The sequence below is a fragment of the Nicotiana tomentosiformis genome, chromosome 2 (assembly GCF_000390325.3).
Source record: "Nicotiana tomentosiformis chromosome 2, ASM39032v3, whole genome shotgun sequence".
In the NCBI taxonomy this organism is placed as follows: Eukaryota; Viridiplantae; Streptophyta; class Magnoliopsida; order Solanales; family Solanaceae; genus Nicotiana; species Nicotiana tomentosiformis.
This window is the reverse complement of record NC_090813.1, coordinates 53,596,155-53,619,098: the sequence shown is the minus strand read 5'-3', so window position 1 is coordinate 53,619,098 and position 22,944 is coordinate 53,596,155. Positions and strand designations below refer to the sequence as shown.

Below are 22,944 nucleotides of genomic sequence, written 5' to 3'. Positions count from 1 at the left end.
AGAAAATGATATCTATCCCCCTACCACTATAGTATTTACTCCATATATTATGAGAGAAACAAATACCGGTGAAATTAACACTTCGTTATTGCCAGGGCTAAGGAATACCACCTTCTAGCCAGGTTAAATGGGAACCCCCTCACAAGGTTACTTTATTACAAACTAAACACAGATGGATCCTCCCTTCGAAACACAGGGACATGCGGTATGGGAGGTGTAATCAGGAACCATTCGTGCAACTGGGTTATTGGATGCATGGAAGGCTTTCCTAACATCACTATTAACCTAGATGAATTATCTGCTTTATTCCAAACTTAGACTAGCAACAGAACATAATCTAACTCCTTTGAGCATTAACACTGATTCAATGAAAGTTACTAAGATGTTACATGCTGGTCATTTGCCTTACAATCCTATTATTTCTAAATGCAGGTCTTTGATGGATCAATTGGGGAACCCAGTCATCAATCATAACTTCAGGAAGCAGCAGAACCAAGTAGCTGACTTTCTAGCTAAAGAGGGAGCAAATAGGAAGTTTTTTGATAAAACTTGGATTTTGGTAGTTCGTCCGATGTTTGCTATCGATGCAATATGAACAAACATCTTAGTAACTACATTTAATAGGAAAACTATGATCTGTAATATTAATGACACTCTAACCAACAATGCTGGCCACCTGGACAGCTCTACAAACATGTTTGCGTTGTAACTTTTATTAATTAAATATCTGGTTTACCAAATAAAAAAAAACACTTCGTTTAAATGGTAAAGTCTTGCCTTGTTCAATCATATTCGTTTTAATTGAAATTTTCTTGATCTTTATTTACTTTTCTAATATAATGATACAATGTTTGGGTTAAAAATAACTCTTAAGATAATATGCATAGTGAACCAATGTCTTTTCAATATTTAGATTCATCATTCATTCTTATTGTAGCTCAACTTTATTTTCAAGTTCTTAATAGAAAATGTCTTGAACCAAACCAGGTGCGGAGCTAGAGCTTCGATAACGGGTTCGGCCGAACCCAGTAGCTTTAGTGCAAACCTTATATTTGTCTTAACAAAATCATTGAATAAGTACAAACTCTTACTTCAGAACCCAGTAACATAAAAAGGCTAGAATCGCAAACCCAGTAACTTCAAATTCTAGCTCCGCCTCTACCCTAAACCACATATCGTATCTAAATTAGTGAGTGGTGATAACCATAAAAGTGGTTTGATTGCTCATCCTTTTCTTATTTCTTTTTTTACGAATTTTTTTTGCTTTCCTGAAAATTTATTTTTTTCTCATTGTCCTGAAATTTTACAAACACACAGGAAGAACGGAAATAAGTGTAAAAAAAAAAAAGAGTTACCTAACTATGTATAACGCTCTTTTAAAGAGCGCTATACATTAACGAATGTTTTGGACGTTAAGCTAAAGCGCTCTTTAAAATAGTGTTATACATATATAATGCCCTTATAAATCGCGTTATGCCTGGGCTGAAAGACAGCTATGCATAGCACGGTATATAAAAGTGCTATATGTATAGCGCTTTTATATACCGCGCTATACCTGTATAAAAACGGTCCCCTTCCCTTCTTCCCCACCAGTCCCCTTCCCCCATTTTTGTAAAAATCAGAAGCGCCTCCCCCCTCCCCCCAAAAAAAAAATTATCCAAAAGAAATCCGAGTGGACCTCACCCGTCACACAAAACGACAAGATTGTAAGTCCCATATCCTAGCCAAGCCTTCTATTGTTGTGGTTTGCTTGTTTCAGACTCAGATTTTCAATTTATCAACTTTCCAAAAAACATAAATCGAGGTATTTCGATTTAGTTTATATCGAAACTCGTATAAATAATGCATATTAGTTGTTTTGAATGTGTTTCCATGTTATTTTGTGTTTTATTTTTTGCGATTAAACTAGTATGTTATTTTTATCCGGACTAAGATATTAGTGTTCTAAAAAAATATGTAAAAATTGAGAAATTATTATTATTTGTTAATAAAAATATTTAATAAATTTCTTTTACTATTTTATATGTATTTTCGTGAATGTTTTGTGATTAAATCACTTAAAGACTAGTAATATAGTGCCTTTTTAGCGTAGTAAAATGTAGAGCCTTTTAGCATAGTGTCCCTGTAGTTTAAGTATCTCTTATATTGATAGATCAAACACAAACTCTATCCAATTTACAAAAATTAATTATTTAATTTACAAAATAAACATATAAAATTATGAAACTAACATATAAAATATTAAAATTGACACACATAAGAATTCAGGATAGCTTGGTGCTACTGGGCCTCAAATATCGAGCCTGGAACCCATAGATATATACTCTGTCCAATTAAATATTGTATAATTATAAAAAATAATTATTTAATTTACAGAACAAACATATAAAATTATGAAAATATTAAAAATGACACACATAAGAATTCAGGATAGCTTGGTGCTACTGGGCCTCAAATAACGTAGTATTTAACCGCGCTATGCTTGTTAACACATAATATAGTATTTAACCGCGCTACATATATTCACATATTTATCAAAAATCTTCCTCATCTGACAATATAGTTTTCTAATAATAATTTTAGCGCGAAATTCGAAGGTCTACTAAAAATATTTCTATTTTTTAATCCAATACTATTTTTGATTACATGAATGGGAGGGAGAAATTCATTAATTTACTCAACTGAAAATTGGAGCATTATCAATAAGATTTAACAACAATGAAAATATAATTTTATTTGATACATCTTGCAACATAAACAAGTACATACACTTATTACAATTACATTACGAAATCCAGTTACTACGTGTATCCTTGATAGTTGGGCACATTAGAAGAACTCCCACCAGGAGCTAGATTACCACCGCCACCCAAACCAGCCAAAGGACATTTTCGACGGTCATGTCCTATTTGCGAGTATATACCACATTTGCGCCCATAAACGGTATCGCTAACATCCATTTGGTTCCGTATACGCGTTCTCTTCTGCACCTGTATTCGACGCAAAAACTCCTTGTTACACACCATTTTAAATGGTTCTGCGGCCAATAATGCTCAGCACCTACTGGCTGCAACTGCCTACTATAGGTGTTTAAATATGCAGCAACACTATATTGTTTATCAACGTAGTTAGTTGGCCCTAAACCAACATGTTGAAAGCAACTGATGGCATGTGAGCACGGCATGTGGTAGAACCATTTCCCACAAGAGCATAACCTTGTAGATCCATTTATGGTATGTACATTATTCCCCCGATTTTGATAGATAGCGATGCGAACTTCAAAAACATTTCTGTCGTGACCATACTGTAAAAATGAATGCCAATGTGCTCGCCGCCTGTATTTCTCAAATCTCTTCATCGACAGTGGCATAAATTCAACACCCCTTTCCATCAATGATGTTGCGGCTGCAGCCCTTTCAACAAACCTCTCCGCTATCTGCTTGAACGACATGCGCACCATGGCAGTGACAGGCAATCCTCTTGCCGACTTCAATATCCCGTTGAAAGACTCTGACACATTTGTAGTCAGAATTCCCCATCTTCTTCCACTATCCACATGCAAAGTCCACTTGTCAAGCTCATGTCGCATCAACCAATGATAGGCTTTCTCGTCTTCCTGCCTGATAGATTCCATGTACCTCCAAAATTTATGCTCTTGGTGTTCTGTTGCTACCATCCACATCAAATTATGTAGATCCTTGTTGGGATGTACCTTCTGGAAATTGGCCTTCAGATGCCTCACACAGTAACGATGGTAGGCATAAGGTTCTTGCCATGCATGCAAATTCTCTACAAAACTTAAGATACCACCATGCCGATCAGATATTAGACAAATACCGGAATGCTGTTTGACAACGTGCTCTTTCAAATAGTTCAAAAACAGTATCAACGTCTCTTGGCTTTCATTGGCACAAATAGCTAAAGTTAGAGGAAATATTTGTCCATTATCATCTACTGCAACGACGATCAATAGCTTGATATCATACTTTTCATAGACATGAGTGCCGTCTGTAGATATTACCGGCCAGCAATGCGAAAAACCATCAATTGCTGGTTTAAATGCCCAGAACATGTAATTGAATATATATTCTGGTCTTCTTGAACTCCGCTCAAGCTTCCATTCAACAACCGTCCCTGGGTTAAAGTGTTGCAGTGCGGCCATGTACCTGGGTAGAACTGCAAATGACTTATCCCAGTTACCATAAACAATTTCAAACGCACGTTTGCGCCCGAGAAATGCCTTTCTTTTTGGTAATGGTATGGCCATATTCCTAGTGGACTGATGTAATGCACTATTTGATTTTATACTTTATGGACGCATCAAGGTGTGGAATAAGGACAAGAGAAATCAAGTCAATATCCAAGTTGTAGTGATTCCCATTGAATGTGTCCATTTCACATCTGTGGGTGGGAATATATTTACCCACTTTCCAAAGACATATGTTCTTCTTGCTCGCACGCAGCATCCAATGACAACCCGTAAATCATCTGCGGCAAACAACCTTATATACATCCGGACTTGACTCCCATACCGTCATCTCACTACACTCTTTTACGCTGTACATTTTCGCTGGCCTGCTTAGGCGCTCTTTATCAGGAAAAAGCATGCCCTTTGCTAGCACCGTTGGTCTAGAATCATCCCACATTGCTGTCCAAATTTCATCAAAATCCCTTGTGAGAGCATCCACATCCGGCATACTTGGCAAATGATCAAGGTAGGGAATCTTCCTTGAATGAAACGGCACTTGGGACTCGTACACTCTTGGTCTAACTGGGGGTGGAGCATACTCCCTCGTCAAATCAGGTCCTTCATTCTCTTCCTTCTCATCACCATCCTCACGAGGGAAGGGTGTGTCGTCTCCGGAATCATCGACATTGTTATCATAATCACTTCTCTTCCTCACTCTGTGCATCTGCCAGATCCCGATTTAATATGTCGTCTTCGGGCAATTGAGTCGGGATAGGTGGTTCAACTTGCTCGGTTTCACTGCACAAACAACAAAATAATAAGCTACTCAAATTAACAAATACTTTCCATATAGTTGTATGACTTCACTTACAAGTCGTAATGTATTGACATTCCTTGATGGACATTATCCTGTTGGTGATGACTCCCGGATGGACCACTATGATCCAAGACACCAGAACTATGCATATTCCAACTAGGCGTGGGTTCATAACTTGTAAAAGTCATATCTGGCTGGTACCCCCTGTGGAATATATGAGTGTTAATACAAATTCAATACAACAAAAATATACATCGTAACACTAAGGAAAATTGAAGTTTACCACTCGTCTTGTGGATTATGTAAAGCAGGAGAGAAATTATTTCCTCGCTCCTCATTTGTCCATGGTGATAGGTTTAAATCAGGCCAAACTCTTTCAGCTGGAACCTGTCCGGCAAAAATTACTCCAGAATAACCACCCGACGACTGAGGGTTATCCCTACTATGATCAACCTCATTATTGCGAACGTCTTCGACCTTGACGTACATTTCCAACATTTTTATCACAAGAAATTCCAGGTATTTATCCGGAGTCCTCAAAAAATCCCTCAAAGTTTCATCATCGTCGATGTTAAACTCAGCGTAAGAAGCAACCCCTTGCGGAGTGACGGAATACGAATATCTTTCGGTTACTTTAAGGTTCACCGAACGTTTCCTCCTACTCATTTTTTGTACATAATAACGATACCAATGTATCGTACTCCATTGTAAGTGGCAACTTAACATGACACTGTGGAGATAAACTATAGCTCACAGTGTTATTCGCTACCACAATCTCATCCCCCCTCCTCCCCAAATATAATGAAACCCTTACTTTTCGCTCTTCAGACATTATGAAAAAATGCTTGAGAATTTAATAAGAAGAAAAATTTTAAGAGGAGTTACGAATATTTTTGAATAGATTTTTGTAAAATCCTAAAACCTTTAAATAAGGCAATGCCTAGCTCGGAGGGACTGAATTTTTTTAGGTATAGCGCTCTTTTAAAGGGCGCTATACCCATTTGAATTATTGTTATGTTAGTTAAATGCAGGAGACTTATTGGTGGACTCACAAAACAGGTATAGCGCGGTATATAAAAGCGCTATACATATATCACTTTTATATACCGTGCTATACATAGCTGTCTTATCAGCCCACGCATAACGCGATTTATAAAAGCGTTATATATATATAACGTTCTTTTAAAAAGCGATATAGCTTAACGTCCAAAACGTCCGTTAATATATACCGCTCTTTAGCGTTATAAATAGTTAAGTAACTCTTTTTCTTTACACTAACCTCAAATGGGTTCTGGACTCCATTGTGTAATACCACGAATATTATTGTACTAGCAGATACTGTTTCTTTGTCAGGCAAATACAGTAGTAATAATTTGACTGAAAAGTACTGATGTGTCTTTGACAGCCTTTTACTATATTCTACTGTACTAAAGTAAAATTTTAAAAATTATAGAACGAAAGTAATTAGGTCCCACTTGCTAACCATACATCCCCAAACTGTCACCATTCTTATTATATTTATCAAATCACTAAACGGAAAAAAAGAAGATCCAATGAGAGTTTGTATTATTAATTTATTACTTTAGGGTTATTAAATTCTGTCAATAAGGACGAACATAAACTGCATGATTTGTCAGTCATTATAGAGATCAATCATAGGCATTAGGCAGTCTAATTATAAACATAAAAAGATTCTTAAAATGGAATCCTAGGAGATCTTGATTCTTTTTGGTTGCAGTCCGCTCTGACTTTCTTCAGAAAATTAAATTATTATTCTCTTAAAATAATTGTTATTATTAAAAACACAAGAATAATTTAGCCTAATCACAAAAAGGTCTACTACATTTTCTGCTACTATGTAATCCCCTTTAAGATTTTATGTCACTAATTTTTATTTTAGTGTGTAAAACAATTTTCATTCCCACCAATTAATTAGGGACGAAGCCACACTATGGTTAGTGTGGTCAATTGACCATCCTTTATCGAAAAATTACACTGCGTATATAGGTAAAATATTACGTTTTAGAGGTACATAACATATATTGAACACCCTTTGTCGGATTTTATTTTTACTTATTTCAAGTTTGAATACTCTTAAAAAAAATTCTGACTTCGCCACTGCAATTAATACACTAATAGGTCATTTGGTTCAAATAGTGGAATGCAGCAATTATAGTAAAGATAGTTAATTAGGTGGTTCATGCAATTGAAGGGGGAGTTTTATAATTAGACAAAAGAGGTTAGTTTACTACTATTAAAAAAAGTTGTATGTAATGAACACCCCTAACTCTAGGGAGGTTTTTATACTTAACCCTAGTTGTAATTAGTAATTGAACAGAAGTATCAAGTTGTCAAACAATTTGAATAGGTAGCATATCTCTGAGAATATCTTGTGATGTCTGAAGAAGACATAAATCAGAAATGAACGTAAGTCAATGCCTTGGAATAGTCCAAGGATGACTGTTTGGATCAAGGCCTACACATGGAGTTCACAGATAGGTACTACCCTAACATACACAAAATCCCACATGGATATGATTTTTCTTTCCTCTTTCTTTAATTTTTTTATTTTTTATTAATACTTTTATTATTTTTTATTCTTTCTTTCTCTGTAGCGTACAATAAATCCGCGTGATGAAGCCTTTCTGGACTCAATGTATAACGGAAATTTAGTATATCGGACTGCCTTTTTTTTCTTTCATTGTGTATACTTAGGGGATGGGAGTTGATATTTTTTCCTGACTTACTCACAAAATTTATTGAGTCAATTAATTTAGATTCGCGTCGGATAGAATCACATAAAAGACCCTTGCATATCTGTCTTTAATTTTTAATTCTTAAATTCAAGACTTCTGATTAAAGTGAAGGGATCTCAATTGTTTCACCATATTTTTTGGTTGGTTATAATATATGTCAAGCGGTAAAACACATTAATTTATTTCATATAAATCACCAATTAGGGGTGTTCGTCGGTCGGTACGGTATTTTGGTTCGGTATTCGGTTTCTTAAAATGTTATATCAATACCGTACCTAATTAAATTCGGTATGGTTCGATTTTTCTTCTTTCGGTTTTGGTTTATTCGGTTCGATAACTTCGGTTTATTCAGTTTGAATATTAACTAGTGCATATAGTTAGGGGTGTCAATGGATATTCGAAAACCGATTAAACCGACCGAACTGTATCGTACCGAACCGATTTTTAGGTTTCTTATTAAGAAACCATAGGTTTTTATATAAATCTATAACTGCACCGATAATTAGGGTATGTTTTTTTATTTTATAAAAATAAACGGAAAAAATACCGAACCGTACCGAATAAATTTTACATGTGAAAAATATATTTATCTAGTAAGTTTAAAAATAATAATGCATTAAATTTTTCTTTGGACATTGGAATTATGAAAACTATTACAAGCCAACAAATAATTAAACTCAAAATACTAATTCCTAAAACCTATTATGCTACATCTACTTAAACTAAGTTATTTCAAGTATCTTTATTAGCAAGACACAAAGTATTCTACGATAATGAGTAGCAAAGTACAATGTATTGAATATGTTTCCTTTCATATAATTTAGATTTATCTTTTTGAATATTTAATCTTCTATATACTTTATTCTTGAGTCCCAGTTTGGTTAATATCTTTCCATTCGTGTATATTTTCTCTGCATTTGCTTGGTTTCTTTTACATTGTTGTAAAATAGTTGATAAATCTATACTCTAACCATCTTTTATTTATTTTTTAATTCATCACCCTTTAAACAGTAAAAATGTCTAGAGAGTTTTGCTAAATCCTATAAAAGAACGTATGTTATGCATTCTACTTCTACTGGTGAATTTTACATGATATTTAAAAAAATACCGAAAATTAACCGAACTGTACCGATACCGAAGAGAAACCGACATGATTGGGACGGTTTCGAAAAGTCTAATTTTGGTTATACATAATAGAATAACCGAAAAATTTGTATGGTATAAATTTTATAAAATAACCGGCCGAATCGAACCATTGACACCTCTACATAGAGTCATACACTGTAATATTCTTAATTAAAGTACTCAAAAGTACAAAACTAAAAACGTTTGTTGATAAAAGTTTTGTTCAAAACCAGCAAATGTCAACCTAGAGAGAGAAAACTCTACATTAAGGAATAAATTTGATCAATAGAAATGTCTTGTTACTTGTTTAGGGTTAATTGATGAACTTGGAGAATAAAGGAAAATAAAATTGTAGATTTTTTATATTTATATTATAAGTAATAATATATGTATTGTGTATTATAATATATATTTCGGTACGGTATCGGTATTTCATTTTAAAATACCAAATACCAATTCTTTTTAAAACTTAAACCAAATATCATATCGAATACCAAATATCAAAATTTTCGATTTCGATACGATAATTCGATATTTACCAAATTATTCACACTTCTACCACCAACTAACAGATTCCATAGAGAATACCAACAATATGAACGTTACATACATATTTTTACACATTAAACAAATCTGAACTTGACAGTGTTTAGCAGGTGTTTGGACATAAAAATTATAATTTTTGAAAAAAAAGTATTTGGAATTAAGTTGCAAAATGGTATTTGGAATTTGAAATTATGTTTGAACATGCATTTAACTTGGGGGGAAAATTGAAGTTTTGTAAGTGGGAAAAAAAAATTAAAAATTTTGAAAAAGTGGTTTGAAAATCTCATTTTCGAATTTTTTACTTGCAAAATTTCATGGACAAACACATTTTGAAAAAGAAAATTAAAAAAATAATATATATATATATATATATATATATATATATATATATATATATATATATATATAAAATATATGGACAAACGAGGCCTAATCTCCACATCTTCTTCTTTTTTTTAACAATTAGAAAAACACTTTATTGGATATTTTTCTTTATTTTAGAGAATTTGAAATTTTATCCGAAGGTGCGTCATTCGTAAAATCTGATCTCAGACTTTTTGGATTTATTATGGCGCGACCATTGAGCGTTAAATAACATACTCATTGAATTGAAGTTAAATATTGCAATAGATTCGTAAGCTCATTAAAATACATCGGCAATATCCTACAATATGGAGAAGATGAGACGGATAAAAAAGTTACACTCTCTCCATCTGATTACGTGCCCTAATTTGAATTTGGTGGTCAATTTTGATCAAATTTTACTGTAATTTTTTGTTTGAAAAAGAATCAAACAAAACTAAAAACGAAAAAACAATAGTGTATTTCACTGTTCCAATGCCCATATAGTCACGCTTCAATTTTGAACGTCGAAAATTTTCCCTGAACAAAGAAAAACAAATATATCTATCTTATGAAATATTATATTATGTAGTGGATGTCTATAGCTCCTAAAGAAGTTATTTTCACTACTCTTCTTCATTAACATCTCAATAGTTAATACCATGTTCATGGCATCCCTTTGTATTACTTCAATATCTTCCTATAAATAGATCGTGTTTGGGTATCACATTGTACACACTTTAATACATGGAAGAAATAAGAATTTCTCCTCTCTATATCTCTTATTTTTTCTTGTTTTATATTGTTACTTTGAGCTAAGTTTCTTAACACGTTATCAGTACGAGTCTCTACTTAAGTGAGATATCTATTTTAATTGGATATTATCTCCTTCCTAAGAGTAAGTCAATGTCTTTCTAATCTAGATATGAACGGGTTCTCCTTTGCAAGAATAATGAGATGATTTGCGATATTTTTAATTCTTTTTAGTTTTGTTCAAAATTACTAGTCAGATGCATGTGTTATCCGGTTCCCATGGCATTTTATTTGCACGAAAACACTATGTGTTGATTACAATAGTTTTTACTGTTTTTCATATGTATTAACCACTAATTTGAAAATTATTTACTTAATATACTACTAGGTGCAGTGTGCATTAACTAGTACTTAGGCAAAGTATTATCATCAAGGTTTATGCCTAGCTGGTCTATTGAGATATTTTTTTGTGTAAATACAGAATATGCTGGTAATTATGATTATGCATGTTTACTAGTGGAATAGAATATATCTCATTACACCTTTGGATAATATTTCTTATCATTTTTAATTCACTTATTTTATATGATAGTGTTTACTATGTTAAATTTACCAAAGTTAAATTTATGGTTATGTAAAATTATATTTCATTTTATGAAGTGAACGAAGATAAAACGGTGGGTTCAAGTCCCAATGCACCATGAGGATAAGACATCAAGTTTTGAATCCTGATGCACTATAATGGTAAGAGTTTAATTTTAGTCCCAACTCATTATGGCTTAGCATGCTTTTATATGGGTAAGGCATTGGGTTTGAGTCCCAATGCACCATATTGATGATATAATGATGACTAAAGAAAACTAATGTATTTTTCATGAAAATGCATAAAATTTGTCCCACTTGATTTGCTCCTTTCTTAAAGTGAATGTGATAGCAGTACATATTAAGTCTAAATGAAGACAAGTGGTTGACCAACGAATGTGGGCGTGCCAAAGATCAAAATAAAAAAATAGTCATCATTATGGTAATTGTAAAAAGGAGAACAATATAATAAGGTTTCTCAAAATAATCCTTCAAAGGTGAAGGAAATATGTATTAATGTGGCATGTTAATGCGAGACACGCTCACATGATTATAGTCCATTCTTTGAAAATGTGACTTATGATAAACATTGTAAATGCAGACTCATTCTTGAAAGTGAATATGAAAATTTATATGTGATGCAAATTATGCATAAAAATATGCTTATGCATGGTTGAATAAATACTACAACGTAACTCACCTCTACGGGAGGTTTGAGAGAAAGAAAGATAATGCACATTAATATGTGGTTACATGAATATGCCATTGGTCGCGTACATGTGGTACGCCGAAAATATTTTGCCATGCCTTATAAAAAATTGTTAAAGGCAAAATTAAAGCAAGAAATAATTTTGCTTATGATGATTTTGACCATGACAATTATTATGATATGATTTTTTCCCGTGAATGAGACATTCACCATATGAATGGTATGAGAAAAGATCTTGTATTACAAAATCAATTTAGAGCTCCGAAAGAATCAATTTATTACTACCCGGATGAGTGAAATTGTTCATGACATTAATATTGTAGTAAGTCTCAAAAGAAACTTTTTGAGATTCAAATATATTAGCCAAAGTGGTTGGCATATTGAGACTACAAATGAAAGGAAGATTGAATATCTTCATATTAATATAATCATATGGGGTAAATATAAAAGGTTACCCGATTTTTTTTATCTATTTATACTACACAAGTATAAGCATGATGGAATCACATGCCATAAGTAAACTAGAGGTTTACTGAAATAAATATTAGTTGGCATGACCGGTTGGCCATCCCGGTTCAATTATGATGCGAAATTTAATTGAGAATTCATATTGGCATATATGGAAGAAATAGAAGATTCTTCAAGAATTCTCTTGTGCTGCTTATTCTCATAATATACCAGTTAAGGTTGGGATTGAATCCCTTAATTTCTGAAACGAATAAAATGTGATATATATATATATATATATATACACACACACATATATATATGAGCTCAGTCACCTGCCATGTGGACCGTTTACTAATATATGATTTTAATAGATGCATCTATTCATCTATTGTATGGTCACATGTGCGTTTGTTATCACCTTGCAATTTGGCTTTGCAAGGTTGCTTGCTCAAATTACTAAAGCACAATTCCAGAATGTAAATTATGATGATTTATCTTTATAATGCTGCTTTAAATCCAAGTTGGTTTAGCAGAAATTGTATGCCTCCAATTTTAGCTAAACAATTGGTTATGAGAACAAAACTCCCAAAATGAAATTTGGTATGTGATATATTTTTTAATATATAGCAGTACTTGTATGCATCTAGCCAACAAGTTATGATGAATTCTCCCTATCACAATTGGTTCAAGGTCAGGAACCAAATAATTTCCATCTAGAAATATGAATGTCCTATATGATTTAATTATTCTACCACAATGCACAAAGATGGATCCCCCAAAAAAAGTTGGGGATATGTATTGGTGATCCCAACATTAGGGGGAGAAAATGGACAACTGAAAAAGTAATATATGGAATGAACTATTATGAGTACATCTAAATCCTCGTACAAGAAGATGTGAACTTGAAGTTCAATTGATAATTCATTTGCAAAATATTGCCTGGCGCATTTGCTGACCCAAAGCTAAATGTCAAATTTCAGCTGCTAATGATCCAAATAGAATAAAGCCCATGATGGACTGAGTCTATGGCATGCATAAAGCGTAATAGACTAGTCGGTTCCAGATAAAACTCTTTTAAGAAGGAGAAGAGCAAATGATCGAGATGGTTATAATAAGGAGGCAAGTGCTTTAGAATAGTACTACGACATAACACTCCATAAGACCTCATGGGAGAGGCTCAGGTACCTGAAAATAATGAGATAAAGAGATCTCAATAAGTTAAGTCTTTATTGGGTAACGATAAAACCGATATAAAATGATCGTTGATGATATTGTTGATATAATGTAGCCCCCAATATTATTAATATTTGACGAGGATATTGAGCTCAAATCTGTCATAGAATATTGACAGATAAATGATTGGTCAGTAAAAAATACGCAATCAAGATTGACTTCACTTGAAAAATGTGAAATTTTGGACTGATAGTCCCAACATCTAAAAGTATAAAGCCAGTGGGGTGACACAAGATTTTTTGTAAATGTCCTGGCATTGATTATATGAAAACATGTTCTCTTGCGGTGGATGCACAGTTGCTTTAAAATTTTAGTCTGACAATACCTGAAAATTTTAATATGCGTATATAAAAATCATTGAAGGATTTAGACTATTCTGAATCATATTAAGGTTCCCAAGAAATTTATTAAATAAAGTTTCAGCAAATGGATTAAAGTAATCATGGCGTACATGATTTATTTTTGTGTCTAATGTAATTGGTGCACTAATGTATCCTGCTAGAACCATGAGTATAACAATATGCTTGCAAGATATAGTTTTACTCATATGTGGAGATATTGAAATACGATTAGTATTATATTGCAAAATGAATCCTTGATATAGATTTGTTTATTCTAACAAATATTGTCAAGATTTTGTTGGTTTTACAAATACATGCATTTCTTGAAGTTCGTTCTTCTAACAATCTATTTGCACGTGAGGGTACTACTATATTATGATATTCGACAAGACAGTCAATTATTGATACTTATTCAGGTCATGCCAAGATGCTAGCAACTGATAAAGCAAGTACCTCAACACACAATGAATGTGTGGTGTTTCTTTGAAAAGGAAGATTTCAATATTATTGAAGACAATGCCGCTTGTTTATCTCAATTGGAAGAAGGATATATTGAAAGCGATAAAATAAAACACATTTCACCAAAATTCTTTTCAAACATGATCTTCGACAGATTGGTGATACAGATGGTCAACAAATTTATTTGAGTAATAATTTGGTGGATCTGTTCAATGAATCATTACCAATCTCAACATTTGAGAAGCTGGTATACGTAGGGGTGGTCATACGGTATTTTGGTTCGGTATTTAAAAATTTCGGTTCGATATTTCGGTATTCGATTTATCAATTGTGTATACCAAATACCGTACCAAAGTATTTCAGTACGGTTCGGTATTTTTTATTTTGGTTCGGTACGGTTTCGATTTAATAATCGCTAAATAAGCAACACTAATGAATGAGTGCACAATTCAAACTTCAAAGCAAATGCAATAATGATTAATGAGTGCACAATTTTGTGCAACAATGCACTGTGCACAATGATTAACGAGTGCAACATCTTCACAGTGCACAATTCAAACGACAAAGGCTCAAAGCTGCCAATTCAAAGTGTACGTTGCACAATTCAAAGCTTTGCCAATTCTGCCTAGCTCACAAATAATCACTATTCAAATCTGCCAATTCTGCCTAACTCACAAATAACTACAATTCAAGTTTAACACAGTGCAGCAAAATTAAACAAAAAATAGAGACTCTAACAGTACAACAGTAGCATCAGTATTAACTTAGTCTTAAATTATACCCCAAAACTCAATACTACAGCTACATCAAAATTCATACCCCAAAATTCAAAATAACATTCCTTCTCCAACATTACAACTATTATTATAAAAAAATTGAAGATTGAAGAATGAAAAGTTATGAACCTGTTGAAGAGTTGAAGATTGAGGAATGAAGGTAAAAAATAAGGAAACCAGCAGTCACACTTGAGAGTCATTGGCGCCGAGGTCGTGAAGTTGTCGTGACGTCGTCTGACTTGTCTCTATCGCGCCGAGGTTCTCACTTCTCTGAGTTCTCTCTCACAGTCACAGTCGATCTCTATTCTCTTAGGTTAGGTTTCTGTTTCTCCCTTTCTAATTTCCTATAGTGAAGTGAAACTAGGGAAAGATTAAAGAGGATAAGAGTTGGGCCTTATTGGGTTGGGATGGGCACTAGAGCAGTGTAGAGAATTAGAGATACAATATATTGGGTTGGGCTGGGCAGTATAGGTCCAACATAAAATTCTTTAAAAATTCGGTATTTCGGTATATCGAAATTTCAAGATCCTAATACCGAGGACCGTACCGCTATACCGAAATACCAAAAATATAATACCGAATTATACCGAAATACCGAAAAAACCGAAACCGAAATACCGAATTAATTCGGTCCGGTTCGAAATTCGATTTTTCAGATTTTATGCTCATCCCTAGGTATACGGGATTGGAATGCGTCATCTCCGAAAAGTAAAGTGATATTTTCATCAAGGGGAGTAAAATACGCGCTGCACTCTTTTTTCCTTAGCTGAGGTTATCCCACTGGGATTTCCTAGCAAGATTTTTAATGAGGCAGCAAACATTGTGTATTACAGATATGTGTACTCTATTTCCTTCACTAAGATTTTTTTCCACAAGATTTTTCCTTAGTAAAGTTTTAATGAAGCACATTATTTATAGATATCTAAGGGGGTGTTATGAAATATTATATTATGTAGTGGATGTCTATAACTTCTAAAGAAGTTACTCCTACTACTCTTCTCCATTAACCTCTCACTACTTCTTACCATTACGGTTGTATCTCTCACGCCTCCATAACCTTCTCCATGATCTTTCCCGTGATCTCAATAGTTAATACTATATTCATGGCATCCCTTTGTATTACCTCAATATTATCCTAAATCGAGGGTTTGGGCATCACGTTGTATACACTTGAATACATGAAAGAAATAAGAATCTCTCCTCTTAATTTCTCTCTATATCTCTTGTTTTTCCTTATTTTATATTATTACTTTGAGCTAAGTTTCTTAACCATCTAAAAAAATTCTATCGAGAAATACAAAAGCTCTTTGACAGTTCAAGCGGATTCACATTTGACTGCGAGATCTTCAAAAAAAACTCAATAAGTAACGGAACCTTTTCTTTTCCTTATATTTTGCTTGTAACAAAAAATATACAATGTTACTTACACTTTTTTGGTAGACTAGTCTTAGTGTACGCGCTTTACGCGTATATCCCGTGTCATGAGTATTTATTTTTAAACAATCACAAAAATGAGTATTAAGAAAAATGTCTTGAATTATATAAAAAAATTAAATGAAATAATAAAATTTTCGAAAAATAATAAATATTAATTATATTTAGCTAATTCTATAAAGAAATAGACATTATACTACATAAGTCCTCATATGCCTTATAGTAATTATGATATATGAATTTTATTTTTAGTTTAGAAGTCCAATCATAGTAGGTATAATGTATTAATTTGTATTAACAATGCTTACAACAACAAATCATTTTGTCTATAACTCTTAAGCTTTTTTTCGGAAACAACTTTAAAAGGTAAGTCTAAATATAGTTTTCAAATACCTTTTTCAGCTTAACTTTAATTTTCAAACTAAGAATATGCTTTAGTTTTACCTATTACTCCATTCACTGTAAAATAATTTTAGTATTATATATGTATATTATTTTTAAAAAATAGTACAAGATTGAAGGGTAAGACTTAAGAGAAAATGTCAACGTTAAGATAATATGGACATCCATAAATAGTTGTTTGAATTATAATATTCTTAGTTTCGTTGATAAATTCACATTAAAAATAATTTGATAAAGAAGTAAGGATGGTTCTTTTCTTGTATGAAATTAAAAATAAACTTGGAAGTTTTAAGAAGAAATTAAATTGTGTTCAAAGTAAAAGCATAACATTTTTACAATTCAAAATATAGATAAAAAGGGTATAAAAAAATTCCTAATTTCGTTTGATAATCAACTAAAGTTTCCCATAACAAAAGTTAGAATTTCCTTTACAAATAGAATATTTTTGTTTAAAAATATTTTAGTTTTCTCTAAATTTGATAAAAGACGACTGATGATCCCAGCAAGCGAAAGAAATCTTGATCATAGAAGTACTTGGATATCTTATTGTGAATTATGCATACTTATATGGAAATATCTTATGAAAATTATTGTTATTTTATGATATATATAACCAATAACATAAAAATAATTTTATTAAGATTTGTTATATAAAATAAATTGACAAATTAATTCTTTTAGTCTCCTGGGAATGAAGATGTTGTCTTATAGCTCATAAAAAAGTGATAAATGACAATGTAAAGTCTATAAATGACTAATGTTGATTTAATATTTTATAATAAATAGTATAATTTATAGCAAAAATGTAGAAAGTTGTCATTTGTTGGAATAATTGGAGAAAAACTTAATGGCGTTATGTTTACAATTGATTTTGTGTAAAGTTGGATATATTTTCTATTAAAATTAGGAAATAATTAAATGATGGTATCTTTTATTGGTCAACAAAGCAAATTGCTATCTTTTAAAACTTAATTTTTCTTCTCCAAAAAAAATATCTTTTTTTGAGTCATGGCATGCGAGAGTTAGGACTAATTAAATATAATTTCAAATAAGGAAAGATATAATATGTAGAATTTTAATTGATTTCAAAGTCCTGAATTTTAGGAAAATAATTAAATGACTATTTTGTCTAGTGTGAAATTTATTTTTTAAATGGCAAAAAAGGTGAACGACATTTCGCTAAGGGCCTTCGTGCTTTTAATATAGTACTAGTCTTAGGGTACGCGCTTTGCGCGTGTATTCATATAATGAGTGTAGAACTTATTAAGAAATTATCTAAATATTACATAACATGTTTGCATTATAAAATAAAATTAGAAAATAAATATTCCTGAAAAATGATGAATATTTATCCTATTTAGTTGTTTCGATAAATGAAAAAATATGACTTATCCAATTATCTTATTTCTTTCTCTTTGCCTCCCTCTATATTAGAAGAACATAATGCCAAATTGCATTATGTAATTGTTAACTTTTTCTAAAAGACTGAATTTCCAAAAAATCAATCTTTACAAAAAAGTTAACAGAACGAAAAGACTCTTAAATCTTGTTTGGATGGTTGTTAAATGTTATATTGTATCGTATTATTATTTTAAATACAATTTTTTTGGTTGTTATTTAAATTTTATTGTACCGTATTATTAAATCTGTCCTTACATAACGACGAAAAGTGCTACTTTATGGAACGTCCGATTTTGTGTGGTCGCGTCATTCCCTTAGTTTTTTCTCTCATCTTGCCCTTCCATATTATTAAATAATTTTATTTTATCCTTTACCCTATCTTTTTATATAATAATTCTACCTCGTACCTTACTTTTCTCTATAAATATTATAAATTTATTCTTAATATTGTTGGTGCATGATATCATAAAACGACAAAAAAAAATATAATTTATCTAAACATTGTATACATCAAAACGATACATTACTATACGATACATTATGAAACGATACATAATAGCCATCCAAACAAGATGTTAAGTTTGTTAGTTATGAAACATCCCCTTTTTAATCAATCTTTTTTTCTCTACTTGTAATTCTTTTAAATTTCTTTTCTCCTAACTAAGGTGTATTTGCAATATTTTCTAAAGCTTCTAAACCTAAAAATGTGGTTTTCATGTATTACGTGTGGTTTTTATGTATTACGTGTTATTACTTTTTTTTTGTTGCAAATATGGTATACTAAATTAAAATAAGAAAAAACTTTAATATAGAAAACTTAGTTGATATAGAAATCCTAAATATTAGGATATTATTAAAGTCCTAAATATTAGAAAAATTATTAATTGACTATGTCATAAATATTAGAAAAACAATCAAATGACTATTTTGTCTAGTACGAACTCTATTTTATAAGGGTAAAAAAGATGAACGATTTTATGTTAAGGCATTCGTGCTTTTAATATAGTATAGATAGTCCGCTAAACATTAGCCCCAATCAAAAAACTTCAAAAGAAGATAATGCATAAGTTGACAGTAAATCATACAATATTGAGTTTTCAATAATTTCTCCACAAATAATCATATTGATCATTTCCTTGGAATCAATACTAAATACACGTCAACGTGCACAAAAGGTATGTTTGTAGTGTGGTATTCAGATTGGTTTTCTTTTATTTATTTTATCCCTACTCTCTCTCTCCCTTCTTTTTTCTTATAATAGTAACTTTGACCGAAAGGAACTCTATTGACTGACAAATAGTTCGCTAGTGATGGATCCTCCTCTTCCTCACGTGCTAAAACGTGACATCTCCACAAAGAATACAAGAGTGAAACCCAGAAAAAACAGGACAAAATTTAGTTTTGTAAATTCAAGGATTAGTTTAAATTGTCCCCAAGTTCTAGCCGAATGATAATTTTTGAAGACTAAGGAAAAGGGTTATGGGTCATCATAAAGTTTTGCAGCATTAAGAAAGAAAGGGTTATTTCACATTTGTTCAACTCGTAGAAGTGTTGGACCGAAAAAATAAAGAGAAACTATTGGTTATGTCAGCCCATAAATAAATTAATACAAAAATTAGTCATTTCATAAAATATTATTAATATTAGCCAAATAGCTATTTGTAGCCAAAAACGTCAAAATTTTGCTTTCTTTTTGAGTGAATATTGTTAGAATAAATTGGGTATATCTTAAAGAGTTTGAATCTCAGTTTTTGAATGATTTTGTGGAGTTTTGAGGTAATTTAAATTGAAAAATTCAAAGTACTTAGAAGATAGACAAGTAAAAAGATGATATGTGTATCACACTATGTATCATTTGTATATCACATGTATATCATATGTGTATCAAATATGTATCGCATATATATCCGTGTGTACGTGTGTGTGAGATACACGCGTGATACATGCTTGATACACGTGTCACGGAAAATTCCTTAAACTCGATTTCACCTACGAATTTTGACTTAAAACTAGTCCAAATTAAATCACCTTCAATTTTGTATATCAAACCATCTATACGTTTTCAACGAAATTCGACCATATCCATTGGAAAAAGCTTCTCTTTTTGCTTAGATTTTTGGAGTCTTGTATAATTGTTTTTCTTTGTGTTTCATCACATTGTTTGCTACCTCATGCATGAAATTTCATTTCCGTCTTACATCTAAAATTGCTGATCATGCTTTCAAATATGAAAATAGATCTTTGCGTTTGATTCTTGGAGAGAAATAATCACTATTTATCTGGGATTTCAATTTTGTAAATGTTTGGCTAGTTTTGATAAGTATGTGATTAATGGCCAGAGGTTGGTAAGTTTGGACTTATTTTGAACATTTTCCATAAGATTCTAAAAAAAGAAATTTTTAAGGGATTTTTACCTAGCTATAATTAGAAACTTATTTACCACTTTTCTTTAGGTTCCTTAAAAATTATACTGGTATCTATATTTACTATTTGTAAATAAAATCATGATAAAAGATGTATTCCTTAAATGTAGGGATTAAACTATAACCCCCAATTCCCCACATCTATCAGCTTAATTATCCCCTGCAATCATTATTTGTTTCCGTTCAAAAAGTCTTAGAATGAGTACTACTTACCAAAAGTGTAGCCTATAACTTTATACCAAATAATCATAGTTTCTCACAATTGTCCAACTTGTTTATTGCTTCAACTTTCTAAAAGTCTTAGTTCTCTAAGGTAATTGTCACGACCCAAACCGATAGGCCGTGACGAGTGCCCGAGTTCTACCTATCGAACACCAATAAGCATTCGTCTAAGATATAAACATGAAATAAGTGTAGGGCATGCATAACGTTTGAAAATAAATAATTAATTCATATGAACAACCTATGTGGGAAAACATGCCCAAAAGATATATATATATATATATATATATATATATATATATATATATATATATATATATATAAAACACACTGTACCAAAACTCAAAGCAGCTACGGATCAAATGGAGAACATCAACTCTCGCTGATCAAGGATCCTAAGAAGGGGGACCATCAGCCTGTCTACCTGCACCTGCGGGCATAAAACGCAGCGTCCCCAGGCAAAAAGGGACGTCAGTACGAATAATGTACAGAGTATGTAAATCATGAAAATCAGTACATAAAAGACATAGATGAAACATGGGGTAAAGAATTCCACCAGTGAGTCTAAATAACTTTATGAATCCTGAAACATTTATAATATCATGTATGTGCGTGTAAATGTCGTATCATGCATAGGTATAGGTGTACATAACATCATCAAGCCTCTGAGGGCATCCCATCATATCATCTCGGCTACTGTGGCAAAATCATCAACATATACCAGCTGATCAGGTGGTGGTGCGTATATAACGCCTTAACCTTTTCCTATATCCCATATACATATAATATACGCGTATATAACGCCTTCTTGTCATGGGTCAATGTACATGTATAAATGTATGAAATGCATAAGAAATACGTTAATAAGATTTCTCGAATATCATAAAACTTATATTCCTTTCAGACAAACTTTATCAAATACATATTTTTCTGGGACCCATGAACAGAGAATATAATAATAATTCACATGAGAAATCAAGAATATAGACACCCCTAGTATTTCTATGAATAGAGTCATTTATGAAAGTTACGTATTTTGCTCATTTCATTTGTATCATTTGGATCATGCCAAAAAGAAAGAAGGGATAGCCTTAACATACTTCAAGTCGTCAATGCAACTCAACAACAAGCTTATGACAACTAGAGCGCCAATCCTATAGCAAAACAATACGTGTACGATTTAGATGGCGGTAGTATATTACATATCTCAAACGATAACTCGATTCTAAAATAGAACGGGCAGCATTTCCCCTGATTTTACTGCTCCCTCAAGCCTACTATAGGCGAGATACAAACATAATACAATTAGCAACTTAAAACCAACCTAATTAAAATTCGGGACCTTCAATACAACAAAAACCCCAAATATACCATAATACACCCAATCAACAAATTATCAATTAGCCTACAACTACAACGACGAGCGACCAACCTACTACCCTACCATATGTGGCGTTTCTCCACGCCATTTTTATCCTTCCAAACTCCATAATTCAGCAGCACAATAGACAGCCCAAAAGTAACACAAAACAGCCCACAAAACAGTCTACTACAAATCAAATAACTCGAACTCACGGTTTTCGATCACCGTCCCGTGAGGTCTAATTATTAGGAAACGAATTTATCAACTTTTCTTGATGTTTTAAAGCTTAAATATAGAAATTATAAATTTTTATTAACTATTAAATACATTCCAAAACTCAAACTACAAAGAAAAGGAGAGGTTATATAGTGATACTTACGTCGTAGGGATCGTTCTGATGTTATCGCTTCTCGATTTTTAACCCGGGATATTAGTATTATTTGAAGCTATTAGAGAGCTCAAAGACCGTTCTTTTATGGTGACTCTCATCAGATTCTATGTAAAATGAAGAGAGAGAGAGAGAGAGAGAGAGAGAGAGAGAGAGAGAGAGAGAGAGAGAGAGAGAGAGAGAGAGAGAGGAGTTAAAATATATTTATCAAACTTTTGAATAGTCAAAAGGTG

General features: G+C 32.2%; 1 protein-coding gene across 1 annotated transcript; it reads right to left on the bottom strand.

Moving 5' to 3' along the window:
• Positions 1-2,801: 2,801 nt before the first annotated feature.
• On the bottom strand, positions 2,802-4,646 carry LOC138904815 (uncharacterized). The gene is made up of 3 exons (XM_070193315.1): positions 4,564-4,646; positions 3,065-4,166; positions 2,802-2,990 (listed from the first exon to the last, which is right to left on the bottom strand). The coding sequence occupies exons 1-3, from the start codon at positions 4,644-4,646 to the stop codon at positions 2,802-2,804; spliced, it is 1,374 nt and encodes a 457-aa protein (XP_070049416.1).
• Positions 4,647-22,944: the final 18,298 nt, after the last annotated feature.